The sequence below is a fragment of the Sinohyriopsis cumingii genome, chromosome 13, assembly GCF_028554795.1.
Source record: "Sinohyriopsis cumingii isolate HCF-2022 chromosome 13, ASM2855479v2, whole genome shotgun sequence".
Taxonomy (NCBI): domain Eukaryota; kingdom Metazoa; phylum Mollusca; class Bivalvia; order Unionida; family Unionidae; genus Sinohyriopsis; species Sinohyriopsis cumingii.
Window position 1 is genome coordinate 40,723,723 of NC_142973.1, and position 23,480 is coordinate 40,747,202.

A 23,480-nucleotide genomic window follows, 5' to 3' on the forward strand; every position below is an offset into this window, starting at 1 on the left:
TTTACATGCACACATTCATCCCAAGGTCTAGTTGCTCCTAAATGGAGGATTGCCATGAAACTTTACATACACACATTCATCCCAAGGTCTTGTCGGTCCTAAATGGAGGATTGCCATGAAACTTTACATACACACATTCATCCCAAGGTCTGTTTGGTCCTATATGGAGGATTGCTCCTAAATGGAGGATTGCCATGAAACTTTACATACACACATTCATCCCAAGGTCTAGTTGGTCCTAAATGGAGGATTGCCATGAAACTTTACATACACACATTCATCCCAAGGTCTAGTTGGTTCTAAATGGAGGATTGCCATGTAATTTTACATACACACATTCATCCCAAGGTCTAGTTGGTTCTAAATGGAGGATCGCCATGTAATTTTACATACACACATTCATCCCAAGGTCTAGTTGGTCCTATATGGAGGATTGCCATGAAACTTTACATACACCCATTCATCCCACGGTCTAGTTGGTCCGAAATGAAGGATTGCCATGAAACTTTTCATGCATACATTCATCCCAAGGTCTGTTTGGTCCTATATGGAGGATTGCCATGAAACTTTACATACACACATTCATCCCAAGGTCTAGTTGGACCTAAATGGAGGATTGCCATGAAATTTTACATACACACATTCATCTGAAGGTCTAGTTGGTCCTATATGGAGGATTGCCATGAAACTTTACATACACACCTTCATCCCAAGGTCTTGTTGGTCCTAAATGGAGGATTGCCATGAAACTTTACATACACACATTCATCCCAAGGTCTAGTTGGTCCTAAATGGAGGATTGCCATGAAACTTTACATACACACATTCATCCCAAGGTCTGTTTGGTCCTATATGGAGGATTGCCATGAAACTTTACATACACACATTCATCCCAAGGTCTAGTTGGACCTAAATGGAGGATTGCCATGAAACTTTACATACACACATTCATCTGAAGGTCTAGTTGGTCCTATATGGAGGATTGCCATGAAACTTTTCATACACACATTCATCCCAAGGTCTGTTTGGTCCTATATGGAGGATTGCCATGAAACTTTACATACACACATTCATCCCAAGGTCTAGTTGGTCCTAAATGGAGGATTACCATGAAACTTTACATACACACATTCATCCCAAGGTCTAGTTGGTCCTAAATGGAGGATTGCCATGAAACTTTACATACACACATTCATCCCAAGGTCTAGTTGGTCCTAAATGGAGGATTGCCATGAAACTTTACATGCACACATTCATCCCAAGGTCTTGTCGGTCCTAAATGGAGGATTGCCATGAAACTTTACATACACACATTCATCCCAAGGTCTAGTTGGTCCTAAATGGAGGATTGCCATGAAACTTTACATGCACACATTCATCCCAAGGTCTGTTTGGTTCTAAATGGAGGATTGCTCCTAAATGGAGGATTGCCATGAAACTTTACATACACACATTCATCCCAAGGTCTGTTTGGTCCTATATGGAGGATTGCTCCTAAATGGAGGATTGCCATGAAACTTTACATACACACATTCATCCCAAGGACTGTTTGGTTCTAAATGGAGGATTGCTCCTAAATGGAGGATTGCTATGAAACTTTACATACACACATTCATCCCAAGGTCTAGTTGGTCCTAAATGGAGGATTGCCATGAAACTTTACATACACACATTCATCCCAAGGTCTAGTTGGTTCTAAATGGAGGATTGCCATGAAACTTTACATGCACACATTCATCCCAAGGTCTAGTTGGTCCTAAATGGAGGATTGCCATGAAACTTTACATACACACATTCATCCCAAGGTCTAGTTGGTCCTAAATGGAGGATTGCCATGAAACTTTACATACACACATTCATCCCAAGGTCTGTTTGGTCCTATATGGAGGATTGCTTCTAAATGGAGGATTGCCATGAAACTTTACATACACACATTCATCCCATGGTGTAGTTGGTCCAAAATGAAGGATTGCCATGAAACTTTTCATGCATACATTCATCCCAAGGTCTAGTTGGTCCTATATGGAGGATTGCTATGAAACTTTACATACACACATTCATCCCAAGGTCTAGTTGGTCCTAAATGGAGGATTGCCATGAAACTTTACATACACACATTCATCCCAAGGTCTAGTTGGTCCTAAATGGAGGATTGCCATGAAACTTTACATACACACATTCATCCCAAGGTCTAGTTGGTCCTATATGGAGGATTGCCATGTAATTTTACATACATACATTCATCCCAAGGTCTAGTTGGTCCTAAATGGAGGATTGCCATGAAACTTTACATACACACATTCATCCCAAGGTCTAGTTGGTCCTAAATGGAAGATTGCCATGAAACTTTACATACACACATTCATCCCAAGGTCTAGTTGGTTCTAAATGGAGGATTGCCATGAAACTTTACATACACACATTCATCCCAAGGTCTAGTTGGTCCTAAATGGAGGATTGCCATGAAACTTTACATACACACATTCATCCCAAGGTCTAGTTGGTCCTAAATGGAGGATTGCCATGAAACTTTACATACACACATTCATCCCAAGGTCTAGTTGGACCTAAATGGAGGATTGCCATGAAACTTTACATACAAACATTCATCCCAAGGTCTAGTTGGTCCTAAATGGAGGATTGCCATGAAACTTTACATACACACATTCATCCCAAGGTCTAGTTGGTCCTAAATGGAGGATTGCCATGAAACTTTACATACACACATTCATCCCAAGGTCTTGTTGGTTCTAAATGGAGGATTGCTATGAAAATTTACATACACACCTTCATCCCAAGGTCTAGTTGGTCCTAAATGGAGGATTGCCATGAAACTTTACATGCACACATTCATCCCAAGGTCTTGGCAGTCCTAAATGGAGGATTGCCAGGAAACTTTACATACACACATTCATCCCAAGGTTTTGTCGGTCCTAAATGGAGGATTGCCATGAAACTTTACATACACATTCATCCCAAGGTCTTGTCAGTCCTAAATGGAGGATTGCCATGAAACGTTACATACACATTCATCCCAAGGTCTAGTTGGTTCTAAATGGAGGATTGCCATGTAATTTTACATACACACATTCATCTCAAGGTCTAGTTAGTCCTAAATGGAGGATTGCCATGTAATTTTACATACACACATTCATCTCAAGGTTTAGTTGGTCCTAAATGGATGATTGCCATGAAACTTTACATACACACATTCATCCCAAGGTCTGTTTGGTTCTAAATGGAGGATTGCCATGAAACTTTACATGCACACATTCATCCCAAGGTCTAGTTGGTCCTAAATGGAGGATTGCTATGAAACTTTACATACACACCTTCATCCCAAGGTCTAGTTGGTCCTAAATGGAGGATTGCCATGAAACTTTACATACACACCTTCATCCCAAGGTCTAGTTGGTCCTAAATGGAGGATTGCCATGAAACTTTACATACACACCTTCATCCCAAGGTCTAGTTGGTCCTAAATGGAGGATTGCCATGAAACTTTACATACACACCTTCATCCCAAGGTCTAGTTGGTCCTAAATGGAGGATTGCCATGAAACTTTACATACACACATTCATCCCAAGGTCTAGTTGGTCCTAAATGGAGGATTGCCATGAAACTTTACATACACACCTTCATCCCACGGTCTAGTTGGTCCTAAATGGAGGATTGCCATGAAACTTTACATACACACATTCATCCCAAGGTCTGTTTGGTTCTAAATGGAGGATTGCCATGTAATTTTACATACACACATTCATCCCAAGGTCTAGTTGGTCCTAAATGAAAATAGTGCTGTGCATACATTCAATATGGCTACCACATCAGCCATCTTGAGAATCTTATCGCTACTCTCCCTGAATGAATGTAGTTTTTGCTAAAAGACTTTTTATGATGTCTGGTTGTTGCTAAATGAAAATGGTGCCAGTCTGATGTCAAGTAAGACCACAGTGGCAGCCATCTTGAAAATCTTATTATTGCTACTCATCTTGAATGGAAAGTCTTGTCAGCCTAGTTTTCACCAGAAGACTTCTTTTGATGTCTAGTTGATACTAAATAAAAATGATTCCACTCAGACATCCAGTGTGCCTACTACAGTGACCATCTTGAAAGTCTTATCACTGTACCTCATTTGATGGTTATTTCAGTTTGGGGTTTTCAGTAAAAGTTATATTATGATGTCTAGTTAGTTCTAAAGAAAAAACGTGCAGATCTGATGCCCAATATGACTGCCATGACATCCATCTTGAAAATCCTATCGCTTCTCCACCTAAATGAAATTTCATGCTGACATGGCATGTTTTTTTATTTTATCTGATTGATCCTGAATGAGCATGTTGCTGATCTAACCTCAGATATGGATGGCATGAACTCCTGTTGCTACTTCTCTAGAATTGATAGTCATATTTATATTTTCAATGAAGACTTCTAATGATATCTGTTGGGTTCTAAATGAAAATGGTGCCCCCCCCCCCCCAACATCCAGTATGGCTGTCACATTGAACATACTGAAAATCTTGTCACTAATTCTCCAGAATGGATTGTCATATTGCATTTGGGTCTTCACCAAAGGTCTTCTAATGTTATCTAGTTTGTACTAAAGTAAAATATTGCTGATATTAGATCCAACATATTTGCCATAGCAGCTAATTTGAAAATCTTCTAACTTGAGATTATCAGAATAGTTTCAACAAGAAATGGACTTATCTTGAATTCCTAGAAATTCTTTTTGGAGTGTAGAGCATAAGCCCCTTTGAGGGTTTCTTGTATTTGCTTTGTTATCTGCTAAAAAAAACATTATTTATCTGAAGATGATCAGATGACTTGTATTTAAATCAGCCACCATCGTGACTGTACATTATCATAGTTGTTGTTGTTGTTGTAGGGTTTAACGCCATTTTTCAGCACACAATAGGCTATACATGGCAGCCAGTATTAATGGTGGAGGAAGAACACCGGAAAGAACCACCGACCCACGAGAAGCTACTGGCAAGCTTTCTCACATACCCACATTGGCTGAATCCGAGACTTGAACCGACACAGACAGAGTTGAGATGGCAGTGTTCCATAACAGAGAGCGCTTTAGACCACTCGGCCACTCGGGGCCCCCTACATTATCATAGAAGGTAGAATAATAATAATTTAACTCATTTATTGGTAAATAAATTGGTCTACATGATACTTTCTCAGTGAGGGACTGGATGTTGTTATTGTTTATTAATAGCGTAGAAAGATGATTATAAGCTAAGATATATATTGGACTTTTCTGTACGTCAGATGCATTTTCTGTTTGCCAGATGCGTTGTGTTTATGTAACCCATCTTTTCATTTCTTTTGAGTTGAAAAGGTTTTCTTAATGGGTAACAAGTTGTTTATGAACTTTCTTCCAGATGTAGAAGATCTGTGATTGCCAGCCATTTTGGTGAAGTGTGGGACAAAGCCCATTGTAATGGCATGTGTGATCACTGTGACCCAACAAGGCAAAGTATGTACCCTTGTCATGTAAGAGCCATTTTTGTTTGCCAGCTCAAAAATACAAAAAAACATTGGATAACTATGTTCAGGTTTATTGTGGGAGCATCACCATCACATTAAGCTTCATAATCTGATAATCTTTTCTGACAAAGCAGTTGTTGCATTGTGCTTAAGACTTAACTTTTGCTAGTAGAAAACAACATTGTATTGAACAGTTGTGAGCTAACAGTAAGACAGTATTCAAAGTACAAAAACACAGGGTCATATAATGGAAAACTTTACATGATCATTAAAACCTATAAAACTTCATGATGAAGTCATGATAATAATGGCATAAGAGAAATGGCATTTTGGTGAAATTTAGCATGTTTGTTAGTAATACCAAAATGCTGTCAATCAACAAAAGCCTTAGCTGTTATTGATTTGGATTGAATTAACATTTCTCCTTCAGATATGTTCCCCAATCAAATTACATTAGGAATATTAGCCTGCTACCTTGTGAACCCAGCCCTACTAAAAGATGAAAGTGGTCTTTTCCAGTATATCTCATATAACCAAAGGGCAGTAACTCTTGCCATTACATCCCCTTGCCACCACCAGGTGTTGTAAGTTTTTAGCTTCACTGCTGTACTGATAACATTGTACATTTTACCTCTGACAATCCAACCCAATTTAGTGTTCAAATTGGACCATCCAACTTTCATTTTGGATTTATTGTGTGGGACAATCATTGCCCTGCAGGTTGTATACACATTTATTTAAAACAATTTCTGCCAAATTTGTGCAACTTTGTCTCCTTTATGGATTTTGTCTATTTAAGACCATTTTACACAACGTTATCATTAACCTCATGTTGTCATTTAAGAGTTAGTGTGACACTAATTTCACTTCCTCCATTAGTAACAGAGTTTGTTTTAGCAAGTTATTAACATGCTGCGTTGCTAAATCTATGGTTTGTTTTCCCAGACCGCTTTTGTGCCCTAAGTGTTTAGAGCATCTGCCCTGGATATGGAAGGTCGTTGATTTCGAACCCAGGCCAATTCAGACTTATAAAAATGGTACTAATGCTCAGCATTAAGAAGTTCATGTTAAGGCTGGTTGTCCTGGTGTCAGAATAATGTGACTGGGTGGGACATGATGCTAAATATCTGTGGCAATGATGACCCACTGTTAGACATCACTATAAATTGCCACACTGCAGACATTGTTGCGATATGACAAACTATTAAAGCTACATTAAAACCCCAAATCACACACATACACACTTTGTTTTCCCTTATAGCAATTTCAGTAAAAATGCATGAAGTGTATAAGTTCAAATTTTAGACTAGAAAGCCTCAAGTGCAACACTGACTATTTTCAATTGCTCCATTAGTAACGGGAAATATATTAGTTAGTTACATGATTATTGCTTTGTTTTCTCTTGTGTCATTTCGGCAGAAATGTCAACGAAGTGCAATAAATGCAACTTAGGAGCATGGAAGTCTACCATAACTCATGTTTTGTATATACTAAGTTTAAATAACACACAATACACAGGTTCAATAGACACTTTATTATACATATAAAATAATCTTTGGCATAACGGGGGCAAGTCCTGTCACAGCACACTGCACCAGCCTAGCTCTGAATTGTTTGTTCTATAGGAATTACTCAGGAAGAGAGATTTGTGGGAGTTTGTAGGGTTGTGAAGTGTGTCCGACACCTGTATGTGGAGCTGCAAGTGGCTGATACTTGGTATATAGGGACACTGATAACTGGAAACTAGACAAGTCTGATCCTGAGGATGCCATGATAACAAACATCAGCCGATACTCCATACATGCACCTTAGGAAGCGGGTATGAAGTATATATGGGCATAATAGTTGAGTACATTTAAGTACTGACACAAATTGCGGGTTCAAAAGCAAAGTTATGAATGCCTGAAACTTGGCAATGGCCCAAACTAAGTAAAGGGAGCGCTGTGACTATGGAACAGTGTGACTGTAATGAAGGCCCCCAATTTAAAGTAAATGTAAGGATATATATGGATAATAATGATTGAAAATGCATGAAATAAGGTTGGAATTGCATGATAAGCCTGTTGTGCATAAACGTAGAAATGTTAGATATATGCATTAGATAGCCAGTTTGGAATTCATATGTCCACTAATAGGTGGTACAGTAAAGAAATGAATATTGCATTTATTGACACAAGCATGAACCAACTAATGAAGCACACGCTGTGACATCGGTCTCTGTGCAAAGTTAATTCTGTCTGGGTGCACCTGAATTTATCTACAATATGTATTAGAGGACCATTGACCTAAGGTTTGGATAAGATGGTCTGGAATTCCAGCCCTAGCTGCACTGGTAGCCGCCCCTATGTGGAAGGAGTGCCCATTATAACGACGTGAATCATAACCTAACCTGGACAAAACGTTCTTAATGGTAGTGATAAAGAAAGTTCTGCTTAAAGTGCAATCATTGTCCATGAGAAACAGAGGATCAGAAGGGCGAGCTTCAGCTAATATCCGAATACAATGGAATTTCTTCATCACACAGTATGGGTATATAAGGACATCACCGTTCATAGCATAAATACTGATATCCACCCCTTGGTGGAAAACATGTCTTAGATGCCCTAAGATGCAGAATGAATAGGCGCTTATCCGTATGGAATATTATATCCGACAGACACAGATTGTTTGTTGCAGAAAAATGGGCACCATGAATAGTAAATTCTCCACACCTCAAAAAAGCATAAAAAGCAAGTGCACAGGCAGTCTGTAGTAAGAGTTTAGTGTACTCACTCAGTCCATAGTGTTGCAAACACTGCCATATGTCACACAATATATCATATGTAATTGGAAGTTGTTTCTGTCTGTAGTCACATTGTACCTTTCTGACTCCTTTCAATATATTCTGTAATCTAATTAAAGAGCTACTATTAGTTAATGGTGTGTGGACACCAAGATGCAAGTATGAATGCCAAATACCAGCTAGATAAAGTTTTATAGTTTGATGTCAGGTGCAGCATCTGCGTACAATGCGCAACAAAGTAAATCAAGGTGTCCTCATTCACAACAGGTGGCAAACTAGATTCTGGAACCCACAATCCTACCATTAGCAAGAAAGACCTGAAGGTTTGGAAGCCTGTTGAATACGCACATCTGGTGTTCGTGGTCAAAGATGAGTCCCACAAGAAATTTATGGTAGGCTCTAGGTGAGCAGTAGTTTTGCTGGAGGAGGGCACTTGCATGGTTGTTGTGCTGCTGTGGGCGCCAGCTGCCGGAATCGTGTAATCTGTAAACGAGATAAAGCATCAGCTGTAGCATTTTTCTTCCCTGATAAATGTTCAGCATATATGACAAAGCCATTAGTAGCATCTGTCAAAGTTAGACGGCGCATTAATTTCATAATGTCAGGACTCTTAGATCTGCCTTTTTTTATTATTGCAACTGTAGTCTCATTATCACAGTGGAAAAGTATTTTCTTTTGCTGCCATTCCTGACCCCACAACACTGCTGCCGCCACTATGGGATACAATTCACAGAAAGCTATTGACAGTTTATGGTCCGCTTAAGAACGTAACTCATCTGGCCACGAATTTGCAAACCAGCGACTGCTAAAATAACCCCCAAAACCAACAGATCCTGAAGCATCAGTGTAAAGTTCCATATCTGCAGAATCAGAGATACTATCATCATAAAATAGAGAAATCTCATTCCACTGATTGAGAAAACCACTCCACATTTGTAAATCTTTCTTGCATTCTCTGGAAATATGTATGTGATGATGTAGCTCCCTAACAGACATTGATACCTGCAATAAATAAGAGACAAATGACCTGCCTGGGACATTTACATGACAGGCAAATTCAAGTGTCCCAGGAGACTTAAGAGTTCACGTTTAGTTACAGATTTTGTCTGGAGAAATTGAGTCAGAAGGTTTCTAATTCTGTCTATTTTTCACTCTGGTAATTTTGCTTGCATGTTTAATGTATCCAGAAGCACTCCTAAATATTCCAAACATGTGGTAGGACCAAGAGTTTTATGAGAAGCAAGTGGGATTCCCAAACAAGAGAAAAGCATTGTCATGATGGCCATGGTTCTATCAGTCATGGTGTGTGGGTGATCAATTGTAAGGATGTCATCCAACAAGTAGAGCAGATTATCAATGCCATACTTATCCAACTGATTGCTTGTGACAGCTTGGTGAAAATCTTTGGTGAAGACTGAGAACCAAACACTAGACATACATAGAAATAATACTGATTGTTCCATTTAATTCCATGATAGGGACACAGACTAGGGTGGATGGGGATGTTTTTAAAAGCATCGCAAATGTCAAATTTACATAACCATGCCCCTCTGCCTGCCTTTCTAACTGTCTTTATGACATCGTCCACCTAGACATATTTCAAGGAAAATTTCTTGATTATTATGTGGGGCTGAGAGATCAACAATATTTCCTAGAGTGTTTACCCTCAATGATGCCTATTGGATTGACACGGTAAATGGGGTAAGGTGAAGAATCAAAAGGTCCTATCAGAAATCCCTTTAGTTTCTCCTGTTCTATAATATCTTGAACTACGTGTGGCTGAGATCTAGCAGACATTAAATTTTTACATTCAAAGGTTGCTGAAGGTTCTCTCTGCATACCAGTATGAAAACCCTCACGCAAACTGTTTATTAAATCTATTACAAAATCAACATTAGGGTGAGCTCGGAGCTCTTGAAGAAGCACATCAACATTTATAGGGGTAGTGGCAGTTATAGGCATGGAAGAAACATAATTTCCTTGTATCTTATCTAGCGCCACACCAGGAACAGAAAAGAGTCAGTCCTTATTATTTTCTTTAGCATGACTTAAAGTTTTAATGGGGTTATCATTCTCTGATTACATGTGGCCTGAGGGTGGTCGTTCTTGCACAGTTTACATACATGTACTAAACTGCAGTTAGGCTTGCTACAAAAGGTCTCATTGAAATTGTTACAAATTTGTTTCCCATTGAACAGAATTATGGGACGGCCACGCCGATCCATTGGAGTATGACTAGCTGAGTTGAAATTCAAATATTTGGTAGTTCTCTTAGATTGTTGAGTATTCAAAGGCATTGTGAGGTCAGCCAGACAGAATCCACTTGAATGCAGAGTACTGTTGCAATGAATGCAAACCTCAGTCTTTCTACCAGAGAAAATAGCAAAAAACAACTCTGTATCCCTGGAAGACCAATCTACAACAACATTGTGTTGCAGTAAATACTGGGCAGCCTTGCATGAAAATGCATTATGATACTCATAAAAACCAGTTCCATTATATTTCTGATGCAGTTCATCAATAAAGTCAGCATAAGAATCTAATAACTCATGTTTTGTATATACTAAGTTTATATTGTCTATGACATGCAACATGTGTAATACGGAATAACTCAAGAAAGACCACTTAAAGTTCGTCTCATGTGATTCTGACTCATTGGGGGACTGGCAGCCCATAGGGTGTAAGTCCCCTTTCATATCCAAGCATGGCCTTTGGGCCTGATAGTCAGGATGCATGGGGTTCTGTTGTTGTTGTTGTTGTTGTTGTAGGGTTTAATGCCATTTTTCAGCACACGATAGGCTATACATGGCGGCAAGCGTTAATGGTGGAGGAAGAACCCAGGAAAACCCTGGAAAGAACCACCGACCCACAAGAAGCTACTGGCAAGCTTTTTCACATACCTACATCATGGGGTTCTGTACCGGATCCATTGGATCCAACTCATTATAGCACTGCACCATTACTGGCTGTCCAGCTTGTCACAGGCTATCCAGCCATCCCAGGATGGGGACCTTTTCATTGTAATGGTCCAGCCAACTACGATGTTCAGGAATCTTAGTGACAGATCTCTCCATCTAGCTTCACCATCAGTGACATACCTTTACTATGCCAGAAATTTCAGTGAGAAATCCATCTGTCCAGAAAGGTCCTTGGAGTGGCTGGTACTGTCTTCTATATTGCCACATCATGGCTGACCATATGCATGGCAAACTAGCTGGCATTTCCAGAGTTCTGAATGTTCACTGCTTATCCTTATGAGAGACCTAGTGACATTTTCAAATAGGATGAACTTGGAGTCTTCATTGCCACCTGGTATGACTTACTCAGGGCTGCAAGCGGACCCAGATTGGGACTCAAGTCAGTGAGTGTGACGCAGCTACTTCAAATCAACCATCCTCAGATCCGACCATGGAATGAACTGAATTTAGCTTTAAGGCCACAGCCAAAGGAGCGCAATCTACAAATCAACCTTCTAGAAATGCAGGCTGTCATCAATGCCTTTCATTTCTGGAAAGATCGACTCTCAGGCAAAATGGTCCTCGTTAGGTCCAACAACTCTATGGTAGTGACCTATCCCTCAATTCACCTGACCTGTGTGTTATGGTTTGGCAGTTTCCATTTCAATGTATGAATCAGGCATATTCTTGGCAGACTCAGTGTCTTGGCCAACACTCTTTGAGGAATGGTCGAGTCCTTCACACTAAATGGTCTCTTCTTCACTTGGTCTTCACTTGGTTCTGTGTACCTTTGGGGAGGGGTCCTTTTTACAACAAGGTGGAATCACAAGTTACCCACCTTTGTCACCTTTGTTCCAGACCCAGATGCTTTGGCTATGGATGCACTATCAATCATTTGGGAGGGGTTGTAGGCATAGTCCCGATACAGAAAATAATCCAAAAGTTACCGGGTCAGAAATGCACGATGATTTTATTAGTTCCTCTCAGATGGGACAAGTCCTGGGTCACTGATCTTCTTGATCTAGCTATAGATCTGCCCAGGGAGATTCCGGCCAACCCAAATCTTCTTGAGTAACCATGGTAACGGGTGTTCCTTCCCACAGACCGTCATCTTCTGCACTCTTGGTGCTTATGAGGGCAGCCTTGCAAGACAAACAATTTAAACCTTTGATTATGGAGAGAATCGAGAGATCAAGAAGGCCCTCCACTCTGGAGGCTTACAAGGGAAAGTAGCATATTTTCAGGGACTGGTGTCATACTTATAACATCGTCCCTCTGAGAGCCTTAATCCCTCAAATGGCCAACTTTTTTCTCCTTGAGGAGAAACACACTTTGCTACAGGGACTGTCATGGGTTTTAACATGGCTCAGTTTGAACATTTAGGACACACTTTGCTACAGGGACTGTCATACAAAACATGTTTCCTGATAGCTTTAGCATCATCATGTGGGTTCAGCAAGCTACATGCCCTTTCCTTTGACCCAAACTATCTTCATTTCAGATGGTTTGATGGTCATCTTGGCTCAGCCAGGCTTTGTAGCCAAAAGTAGGTTACTATCTGTCAGTAACCAAAGATTAGTTAGTTGCTCACTCTTTTTCATTGACAGGTTGAGAGCAGCAGCCATGCAAGAGCATGTTCACACTCTTAAGCACAAGAAATGCAAAGTTGTGGCATGCGCAAATGGTTCTTTTCTTCTGGTAAAAACCGGAAAACAGGATATCACCCCTCAAGCCCTTCCCTTGTGGCTGAAATGGTCATACACTTGGTGTACTCGGGTCTCACAAGATCAGAGCATTACTGCTTGAGCCATCTCTTAGCCTCGTATTTCACTGTTGGCTGGCGTACAGTCAACCTTCTTGATTTTTTTTATCTAGCTGAGGCAAACTTTGAATCTGGCAAGTCAAGTGGCAGCAGCATAGATAGCCTGGAAACTAAATTAAAGCAATCAACACAGCCTGTCAGCTTTGCAGGATTCGCCAGTGAAATTTTGTAGGTAAGAAGACTTCAGCGTTCCCTCCTACTATTACCTATTATCCAAATGTAATGTGTTTGGTGAATGTATTTGAAGGAGAAAGCAAATTTTTCAAAAAATTATGTTTCTCTGAGAATACTTCATTACTTAAAAACCCTCCCAATCACCCGCCATGTGAGAATCCTCATTAGTATATCATGCAACTAAAAACTAGTGACACCTAACAGTGGCAGGGTAATGTAATGGGAAAACATTATTGCCCTTTGTATGAGATAGATAGGAAAGACAATTTTCATCTTCTAGTAGGACTGGATTCATGAGGTAGCATGCTAATATTCCTAACATAATGTAATTGGGTATGTATTCTCAGAGAAACATAATTTACTGAAAAATTTTGCTTTCTATCCACATTACTGAAGCAATACACTTCAATATCACAACTGTGATTATATGCTATTATCTGCTTCAGAAGCTAGCAAAAAACAATACGAGTGACCTGCTTGATTGTTGAGACAGCCTGTACACTATTTCTGTCAGTTTCAGTTGGAATTGCATAAGGAACAATACGGTACAGTATAAGCCCCCTTTAGTGTTGTTCAGCAGCAATAACCAATGTAGATACATGCAGATGCTTAGGTATTTGTATTGTGGTGACATGTCACATGCCTGGAGTGGAGTTAATCAGTCTTGAGGGTTTAAGAAATTCTCCTGTCTAAGAAATGTGCTGTGGTTAATAGGTGTGAGGCAACAGTTATTAAAGCTTTACATTTCATATTTGAGAAGTGAAAGTGATGCTTTGCTTAGTCCAAAGTAAAAAATATACATTGATCAAACCTAGTACAGATCATTAATATTTACTGATCAGACCTAGTGAATGTATTGCTTGGCTAAGTTAGGATGGAATGATAGGCTGCCAGTACATTCCTCTGAATTGTTTTTTCGTTCCCAGATGTAGCATTAACATATATGGATTTATTCAGCTTTTAGGGAACAGAAAGAAATAGAAAAGCAAATGCCATAGCCGCTAAGTCACGTCAAGAAATGCCCTAATTTAATCTTTCACATAATAGATATTGGTACCAATTAAAAACAAGTCATAAGCCAGATAGTTGGACCCTGCAGAAATTTGCTTCATTCAGTGATATACATGTATACAATGCATATATACATGCTTGTTTGCAACAATTAGTATGGTTAAAGCTCAGTTTTGATCATTTTTTATTTTAAGAGTCCACCCAGAAGAAGGATGTAACTAAATACTGTCAAGATGTGCTGACTGTTCTTGACCATGCAAAGAGACTGGACCAACGACTGACAGCCATTAAAGTACTTGAATCCTGGATGCAGAAGGGACCAGTCAATATGCGTGTCAAAGGGGTGGAGGCCCCATCAAGTAACATTCTAACCTTGGAGAGGATACTGGCTTACATGCTTATACGGGGTTATATAAAGGAAGATTTTCACTTTACCCCATATTCAACTATCAGCTACCTAGTCCCAGGTAAAGAGATAGTTAATTGCATTAAAATTTCATTCCAGGTACTGTAAAAATATGTAAGAATCTTGCCTCTTTAGTTAGTTACCATATTGAATAGCTTGATGTTGCATTTACTGAGCCCCTCTCTTCACTCACCCAATTTCGTTTTCTCCAAGCAACATTAAACTCTATGTTTTTCCATCAATTTATAAATAGTAGCTTTTCTTTCATGTTTCTACTAGCAGGGTGTTTGGTATATTTTTTTTAAAACTATAGCTTTTAGCAGACAACTAAAGAAACATGTTGATTTTTGGAGACAAGAATGACCAGGCTTGACAATCAAATAGCTTCTCAACTTTAGTATGTACTCAACTCACAATTATCCTCCTCTAATACACAAAGTGAGACTTATTATCAGTACCTCCATTAGACACTTCTGAGTTATCAATCTGTTTTGAAAAGTGTATTTAGTACAACAATCGTTTTTCAGTTTGCAAATATCAATATGTACACTCAAGACTCGATTTTTTTATAGTTAATAACTTAAAAATCTTTTTTGCATATGAAATGTCCCTAAATTATATTTTATTACAAAGAAAAATATTTCTTTCTAAAGTAGATCATTTGTACATTTCAGCATCTAAGATTTTAAATGCTGTTCTTAAGCACAATGAATAAACAATTTTTATTTGTTTTGAAGGACCCAAGGCAAAATTGTTGAGCATGGGAATGGAAAACATCACCATGGATTTTATTTCATGTAGCAGCCAGACAGACAGACAGACAAATGGAGCCTCACCAGTAGCAGTTAAGAAATCCTTACCGACAACTTCAGCTGAGAACCCACCGAAACCAAAGTTGGTTGTTATTAATAATGAGAAGTCAGCTTTCTCAAACATGAAATTCTCTGACAGCACTGTAGCAAATTACAATGGTAATGATGATAACCCCTCTCATACTAATGGTGAGGGAGATAACTCTACCCAGAAAGGGGGAATCATTGCTAAGGACAAAAAGTCTGGAAATAGACTTAGGAAAAGAAATCCAGTTATTGTATATGATGATGAAAGTGATACAGATGATATGGATTTTGGAGCAAATATATTGACTGCCAAACCCTCCAAAGCTAAGAAAGCTTTGCGGGACATGTCAATTCCATCAACCAGCACTCGGGACACCATGAAAAATACAGATGCTATATTATTAGACAGTGATAGTGACTTTGGATGAGGACCCCTTCAGTTCATGCAGGACAGAGATCACTTAACATGACCTGCTATGTCAGGCATTAGGCTCAGTGAGCCATGTCCATTTTCGTATGCGAAAGTTGATGGGTCACACTTTAGTCTGATATCTTTGTTCTATGAAATACCAGAACTGCCTGCCAATAATGAGGCACAATGACACCTTTTACACTGCAGTATGTACATGATAATGGAATACACATTGGCCTGATAGTTTTGTTACAGGAAATACATGAACTGCATGCCAGGAATTAGGCATATTATGTATATGCATATTATTATATGCTCATTTTTTTCTCAGCTAACTTTACACTGTCAGAACTGTACAATATTTTATGATATTGCACACCTTGATATTGCACTCATGTGCATGGTATGTGTGCCCAATAGTGTATTAGGAACTACTTTGTAAACAAATCATGATGATTTGTGTAGTAGACACTTCACACTTTGGTTGATTAAATTTGTTTCTGAATGAAGTAAAGCAGGTGTTTCATGGACTGCCACATACCAGCTGCTTTGCAATATTATGCATTAACTTTTTTGATACAATATTTCCAATTTTAGCTTGCAGTAGATGCCAGACATGTCATAAAATTGCTGGGGTCCCTACAAATAACATGCAAGTGACAAGGCATAAACATATCTTCTTAAACTGGTAATAAGAATGGCAAAATATAAACTTAGTTTTACATCCTGAATTTCCTCAAAATGTACTTTCTTAGTTCTGCAAATCCAAATTACATGAGCCATGTCATGGGTTCTAAAGCTTGATTACACATTTCAAAATTGTACTGTAATTTCGACTACATTCCAAGTGCAATAACATCCTCCTTACTGCACTCAAAAGGAAATGAACATTATATTCCATAGCATCTTTTTGATAATTGCAATTCAAAGACTTCAATTTTTTCCCATGTTATGATTCCAAACACTTTAATGACAGAACAGAAACACACTTGCAGATGACAACATGCTGCTTCCTCGCTGCTGAAATCAGATGTACTTCATGCAGAATTGACAGTCCATAATCACAAAATTTAGTAGAATCGACAAAAATACCAAAATCTATTCATTCTAGACCAAATGGAAAAGTTGTTGCAATGTGCATTCATTCACAGTATGACTCTAAATTTCAAATTTAAGTAGACCAAAACACCATTTTCTTTCAAAAGTGATGTCTAGCACGCGACTACGTTGAAATTTTTCTGGGTGGAGATATGTGCACATTAATAATGTTGTTGTGTACTGATGAATCTACACTTGTATATTTAGCTTGGAATATGGCATAAATTCAGGTACTTTGTTTCTTGTAATGTATTTTTGTTGATGAGCATATAATAAAAAGGTTACTGCATTTGTATGGGAAAATATGAACTCGTTTTGTCAGATGGATATACTGCACTCCCAAGGTTGTGCAGTATATCCATCCAAAAAACTTGTTCATATTTTCCCATACAAATGCAGTAACCTATAATTATGGGACACATTGGCCCAGTTCCATTGTTCTAGGTATGTTTTAGGTATGTCTGATGCTATGTTTGTTTACTATAATTATTTAAAAATCTTCAAAGTTTTATCAGCGTTATACCAATATTTTGTCATAATGGTGTGAATATTGTACAAGGCGAAGTACACGGGAATGCCAAGTACAAAAGCAATAGATTATTTCATACAAATCTTAGACAGTATAACTAGCAGGATGAGACTTGGTATTGGTAGCTCTAAGCAACACATGAAGCTTTTCACTACTCCCCACCATGACACTGGTAGGGACATGTGTTATTAGTCTATCTGTCCATCACACATTGTTAGGATTCATGTTTAGGACAGTTTTTAGGCACTGTGTTAGTGCATCTCATTGCTACTGACATGTTTCAATCTTTTTTTTGGGTCTGCAACATGTTTTTATTGGAAGAAAAATATTTGACGTCCATAACTTGAGCATAAAATAAAGCTGGATGATGCATACTTAATGATTTTACTTGGACACATAACCCCAGGACTACAACCAAGATTACAAACAGTTATCAGACCTTGACATGTCTCAGGGTTCTGATATTTGATTTTCAATTGCCAAATCACTGATCAGTCAGACATCACATTTCAGTCTGAGTTGGAGTGTAAACATATTATTTTAAATAATCTTCATGTTTGATTGGCTGGTCAGTTGTGGTGAATACTGGTAATATAGATCAGAGGTACTGGTAATATTGATATAAGGTACCAGTGATATAGATATAAAGTACCAGTAATATAAAGTACCAGTAATATAGATATAAAGTACCAGTGATATAGCTCTTAGGTACCAGTAATATAGATATAAAGTACCAGTGATATAGCTCTAAGGTACCAGTAATATAAAGTACCAGTAATATAGATCTAAGGTACCAGTAATATAGATCTAAGGTACCAGTAACATAAATATAAAATATTTATGTTAATATAAAATATGATGTAATATAAAATCTGAGGTACTGGTAATATAGATCTACGGTACTGGTAATATAGATCTAAGGTACCAGTAATGTAGATCAAAGATTTCTGGTTAATATAGATCTAAGGTATTGGTAATATAGACCTAAGGTAATGGTAATATAGATCAAAGGTGTTGGTAATATAAACCAAGATACTGGTAATATACATCTAAGGTACTGGTAATATACATCTAAGGTATTGGTACTGGTAATATAGATCTAAGGTACTGGTAATATAGATCAAAGGTATTGGTAATATAAACCTAAGTACTGGTAATATAAAATCTGAGGTAGTGGTAATATAGATCTAATTACTGGTAATATAGATCTAAGGTACTGGTAATATAGATATAAGGTACTGGTAATATAGATCTAAGGTAATGGTAATATAGGTCTAAGGTACTGGTGGTATACATCTAAGGTACTGGTAATATAGATCTAAGGTACTGGTAATATAGATCCAAAGTCATGGTAATATAGCTCTAAGGTACTTGTAATATAGATCTAAGGTACTGGTAATATAGATCTAAGGTACTGGTAATATAGATCTAAGGCTACTTCACCAGTAATATAGATCTTAAGTACTGGTAATATAGATCTAAACTACTGGTAATATAGATCTAAGGTACTGGTAATATAGATCTAAGGTTATTTCACCAGTAATATAGATCTTAAGTACTGGTAATATAGATCTAAACTACTGGTAATATAGATCTAAGGTACTGGTAATATAGATCTAAGGTATTTCACCAGTAATATAGATCTTAAGTACTGGTAATATAGATCTAAACTACTGGTAATATAGATCTAAGGTACTGGTAATATAGATCTAAGGTTATTTCACCAGTAATATAGATCTTAAGTACTGGTAATATAGATCTAAGGTTATTTCACCAGTAATATAGATCTTAAGTACTGGTAATATAGAACTAAGGTTATTTCACCAGTAATATAGATCTAAACTACTGGTAATATAGATCTAAGGTACTCGTAATATAGATCTAAGGTTATTTCACCAGTAATATAGATCTTAAGTACTGGTAATGTAGATCTAAGTTGATGGTAATATACATCTAAGGTTACTGCACCAGTAAGAAAGATCTAAGATACCAGTAATTTAGATCCAAGGTACTGGTAATATAGATCTAAGGTATTGGTAATATAGACCTAAGCAGTGCACATCAAGCATGAAACCAAATGTTTGGATCGTAATCATCCTCAGAATCTTAACTGCACACTCATAGATAAAATGAACCCATACACATAAATAATGGTCATGTAACAAGATAAAATGAACCCATACGTATAAATAATGGTCATGTAACAGTCAGAGTATTCATTTGGTTGAGAAAGTGAAGTGAACAAACATTTGATTATAATTTGACATATTCAAATAATGATGATTAAAGGTTTCCTTTATTAGGTTATTTTTTAATACATTTTTTTATGAATTATTTCTGGAAAAGTAAAATGCGTGAATCTTATAGGCGATATGGTCTTCTGTTTATTTACCAGCAACATGGCAGATAAAATGTGCCTATAAATTATTAGACTTAAAGGATACAAGCCCCTTACCAAACTTGAAAACTACATTCTGTATGGACAGAAAGCAAAAAATATCACCAATTAAAATCAATGGTTGATCTGTCCAGATGAACCAGTCATGTGTCTTTAAATTTCAGCTGACACCCAACACTATGCAATACACCATCCAGCCACAAATTGATGAGAAAGTCAAAGGTGAAGTGTATAATTCTGTTTGTGCATCAAGTTTGTTCTCAAGTTACACTGTAAAACATATAATTAAATATATAATCTTACGTCATGATGAATGATTAGCAGAGAACTCCTGCTATCTTTACTTTCACACAGCTACAGCTGCATTGTTTCTCCTGCTGCCACAATGTTGTATCATCATGGCACAATCTTCTGTCTGCCCAAAATACCTACAGTGTATGTTGGCCTAACTGGGCCACTAAATGACATACCATTATGTCAGGCAGACCTCATACTGGCTATGGTGATTGTTTCTGTGATAGTCATTGTTTCTGTGTTAGCCAATAACAGACTTTGCACTAAATACCAGTTATGAATCGACAACATCTACTTCTGCACTCCCTCAACCTACATTTTTGACTTCTGTCACTGGGTAATGTAATCTATGTCCTGATGTACTTAGTCCACAGTGCTGCAACTAGAGTATCCCATCAGAGCACAAAGTACTAGGTCAACCAACACAGAAGATAGATTAAGTTAGAAAACAGGTCACCAAATAGGCAAACCTCATTCTCGCCCAGCGATTCAAGACGATACTTTCAATCCAACTTTTTTACTTTATAACCTCATTGCAAAAAATTATGCCATGCTTATGCTGCTTTTCTGATATCTCAGGATGCATGTGTGGGAAACATTCAACACTTTGCCAAGGAGTCACCTGAGACTCTCGCTAGACTTGAACACTTTTATCATTAACAGACCTCTCAAGTTCCTTGACAACACAACCCCCGAGATCATACTCCAGGCCTTTTTCAGACTGAAGCTGTCTCCACCACACATTCAAGCAACTGAATTCAGGACGGATAGGCCAAGATCAGTCTCCAGTGCTATTTGGGAGGGAGACCTTACAGATCCAAACCACAAGATGAGCATTCCTTGGCAGCAAGACATGAAATTCACATTTTCCTCTAGCCTTGTCTTGGATTCCTCACCAACAAGGACAAATATCTCATTCAATCCCAGCTCTTCATTTATCAGGTAATGGGGTTAAAAACTTCCTTGTTTTGCATTTGTTTCCCACTAGAACATCCCCTTTAGGATCATCTCTGTGGTGTTTATCCTTTCGATTCGTAGCCTGGAACCTCTTTGCTTCTTGGCTCTTCTCAGTGTCTGCAAACCATTTCATCCTGTGCTGCTGGTTCATGAGACCCCCACAGATCACCCTCTTATCTCAGTGGTGACCAAAATGTTGCCTTTACCTTCTGCTAACAATAGTTTTGAACTATACCGGTAATTGGGAGGACCTACTCCAGCTTGCGGCAGGTACCTTGTTGAAGGATTAACTGCCTGAATTCATCTGTATAGAGACCAGCATGACTGATGTTAGTGCCCACCTCCTGCTCCCTCGCCCTCTTTTAAGTGAGCACGGTTTGGCCCCTCTAAAAGTGCTCCATTTCATATCAGCATGAAGTCCATAGTGAATGCCTTTCAATCACAGTAGCTATTATATAAAAAGGGCACTCCTGTCAACTAAGTCCCCAGACCATTTTCTTCCAGTTTGGAATTTTCTCAATTGGTGTCATTGTTTATATATCTTTGTTCAAGTCTGCCACACCCCAGGCTGTCTCAGGTTCCTAGTGGACCCATGGTTCTGACAGAATAAGCAGTTTCTCAATGAATGGTCCTTTCACCTTTCATCTTTAGTTGAATCTGTACCTGCTAAAGGAAATCATTGCAGATGAATTTGTGACAAGGCAGAGTACCAATCTCTGAACCCTCATCTCACCAGCCACAGATGTAAAAGCCTTGGCAGCCAGTAACCTTTCATAGAATGTTCCTGTAGAAAGTAACGGTATCAAAGTGCCTTGTAATCTTGATTGTTCTGATCATTGGGAAAATTCAAGTATTAACTCAATATAATGATGGAAATTCCCAAGCAGTCCTATTTTCTCCATGTGCTTTTTGAGAATATACCTTGGATCAGTCAGGGGGATACTGGTCCACATTTTCAGGCATATTTTGCCAGAGAAGAAAGGATATGGGATAGAACAAAAACCTCTCCAACATTCTAGCCAGTTTTGACTCCTCTTGTTTGAAAGTCTTTGTTCTTTGCCTAAAATGGAATCTGTTGTGTTCTGACAAAACATCGAATTAATCACTGTCCAGAGCCTCTCTTATTCTCCTTTCACGCAGGATTTGCTTTCTGGACATTATAGGTACTGCAGGCATAATCAGTATGACCTATGACCTATTGGTCAGAGAATCTGCAGTTCTGCCACACGGTTTTGGTTTGTGTCCCATTTTTATTGGCAGTTATAAACTCCCACTCAGGAAGATCAGTTATTGGTCTTTCAAACCACCATCTTCTTTGGACTCTTGTTCCATTGGATATCAACAGAATCCCACCAGGGCACAAGTGGCTCCTGAGGTGGGCTGAGCTGATCAGAAGGGGAAGGTCTTGGTTGTAGTTACATCACAAATGAAACATATTACTTCACAGGTTTTGTTGTCCTGGACCCATCTGCTTAGCCAAAAAGGAAATAGTCCAAGACCAGGTGAATTTATTGTATACATTGACTTATGAGGTCTGGACATTTGCCACATCCATACGACTGGGTCCAACTGTTCCCTGACTGGCAGTTCAAAACAACATGGGCTACTCTACTTCATTGAATTTGTTGAAATAACATTTTTTTAAACATCATTGTACTCACCATGTGCTGACCCTAACTCTGTACATCGCAAGTGCATCTTCAAGTTACTGCACATACATTACGAGACCGGAGATATGGCCAGCTCTGGAGTAAGATGTGATCCATACTCCTCTTACATATTCTTCTGTAGTTTTTGCATAAATCCCTGTTTGTTTGTACTCATTACTCATTTCAGTAATGAAAATCTGTAATGTGATGAAAAGACACACAGAACTTAGTCAATTAATTCATTGATTTATAATTTCTAACCTGACTCTGACCAGAGTGGCCCAAACACTGTTGTCATCTGTACATTTCGTGCTTAATGGGATTTCCATACTAACATGGTACTATATTGCGTACACTGTGGGTGAGTCTATTTTCTTCTGACAACAGAGTGACATGGTACATCCTATTTAGTGACTGCCTTATAATTATGTAAATTACCATAAGGTTGAGAGTTGTATCACTTTGCATACATGTACATAGAGCTTTTTAAATCCACATGAAAGGCAAATTTTTGTAGTTGTCATTCATTTCCTTTGCTTGATTCACTTCGTAAATATCAGAAGCAGACCACGTAGTATTTTGCTTCTGTGTACATACATGTGTAGTCATGCACCAACCCTTTGCTAAAAATCTACTTTTCCAGGAACTGGAA

General features: G+C 38.3%; 1 protein-coding gene across 1 annotated transcript in view; it reads left to right on the plus strand.

Moving 5' to 3' along the window:
- The window catches only part of LOC149785271 (ATP-dependent DNA helicase Q1-like), a 57,028-nt gene extending 39,119 nt beyond the window's left edge, over positions 1–17,909 (plus strand). The window contains exons 10-12 of the mRNA XM_089979138.1: positions 5,395–5,489; positions 14,441–14,713; positions 15,390–17,909. Coding sequence (XP_089835264.1) covers positions 5,395–5,489; positions 14,441–14,713; positions 15,390–15,919 — 898 coding nt within the window. The 3' untranslated portion in view covers positions 15,920–17,909. The remainder of the gene's footprint in view (positions 1–5,394; positions 5,490–14,440; positions 14,714–15,389) is intronic.
- Positions 17,910–23,480: the final 5,571 nt, after the last annotated feature.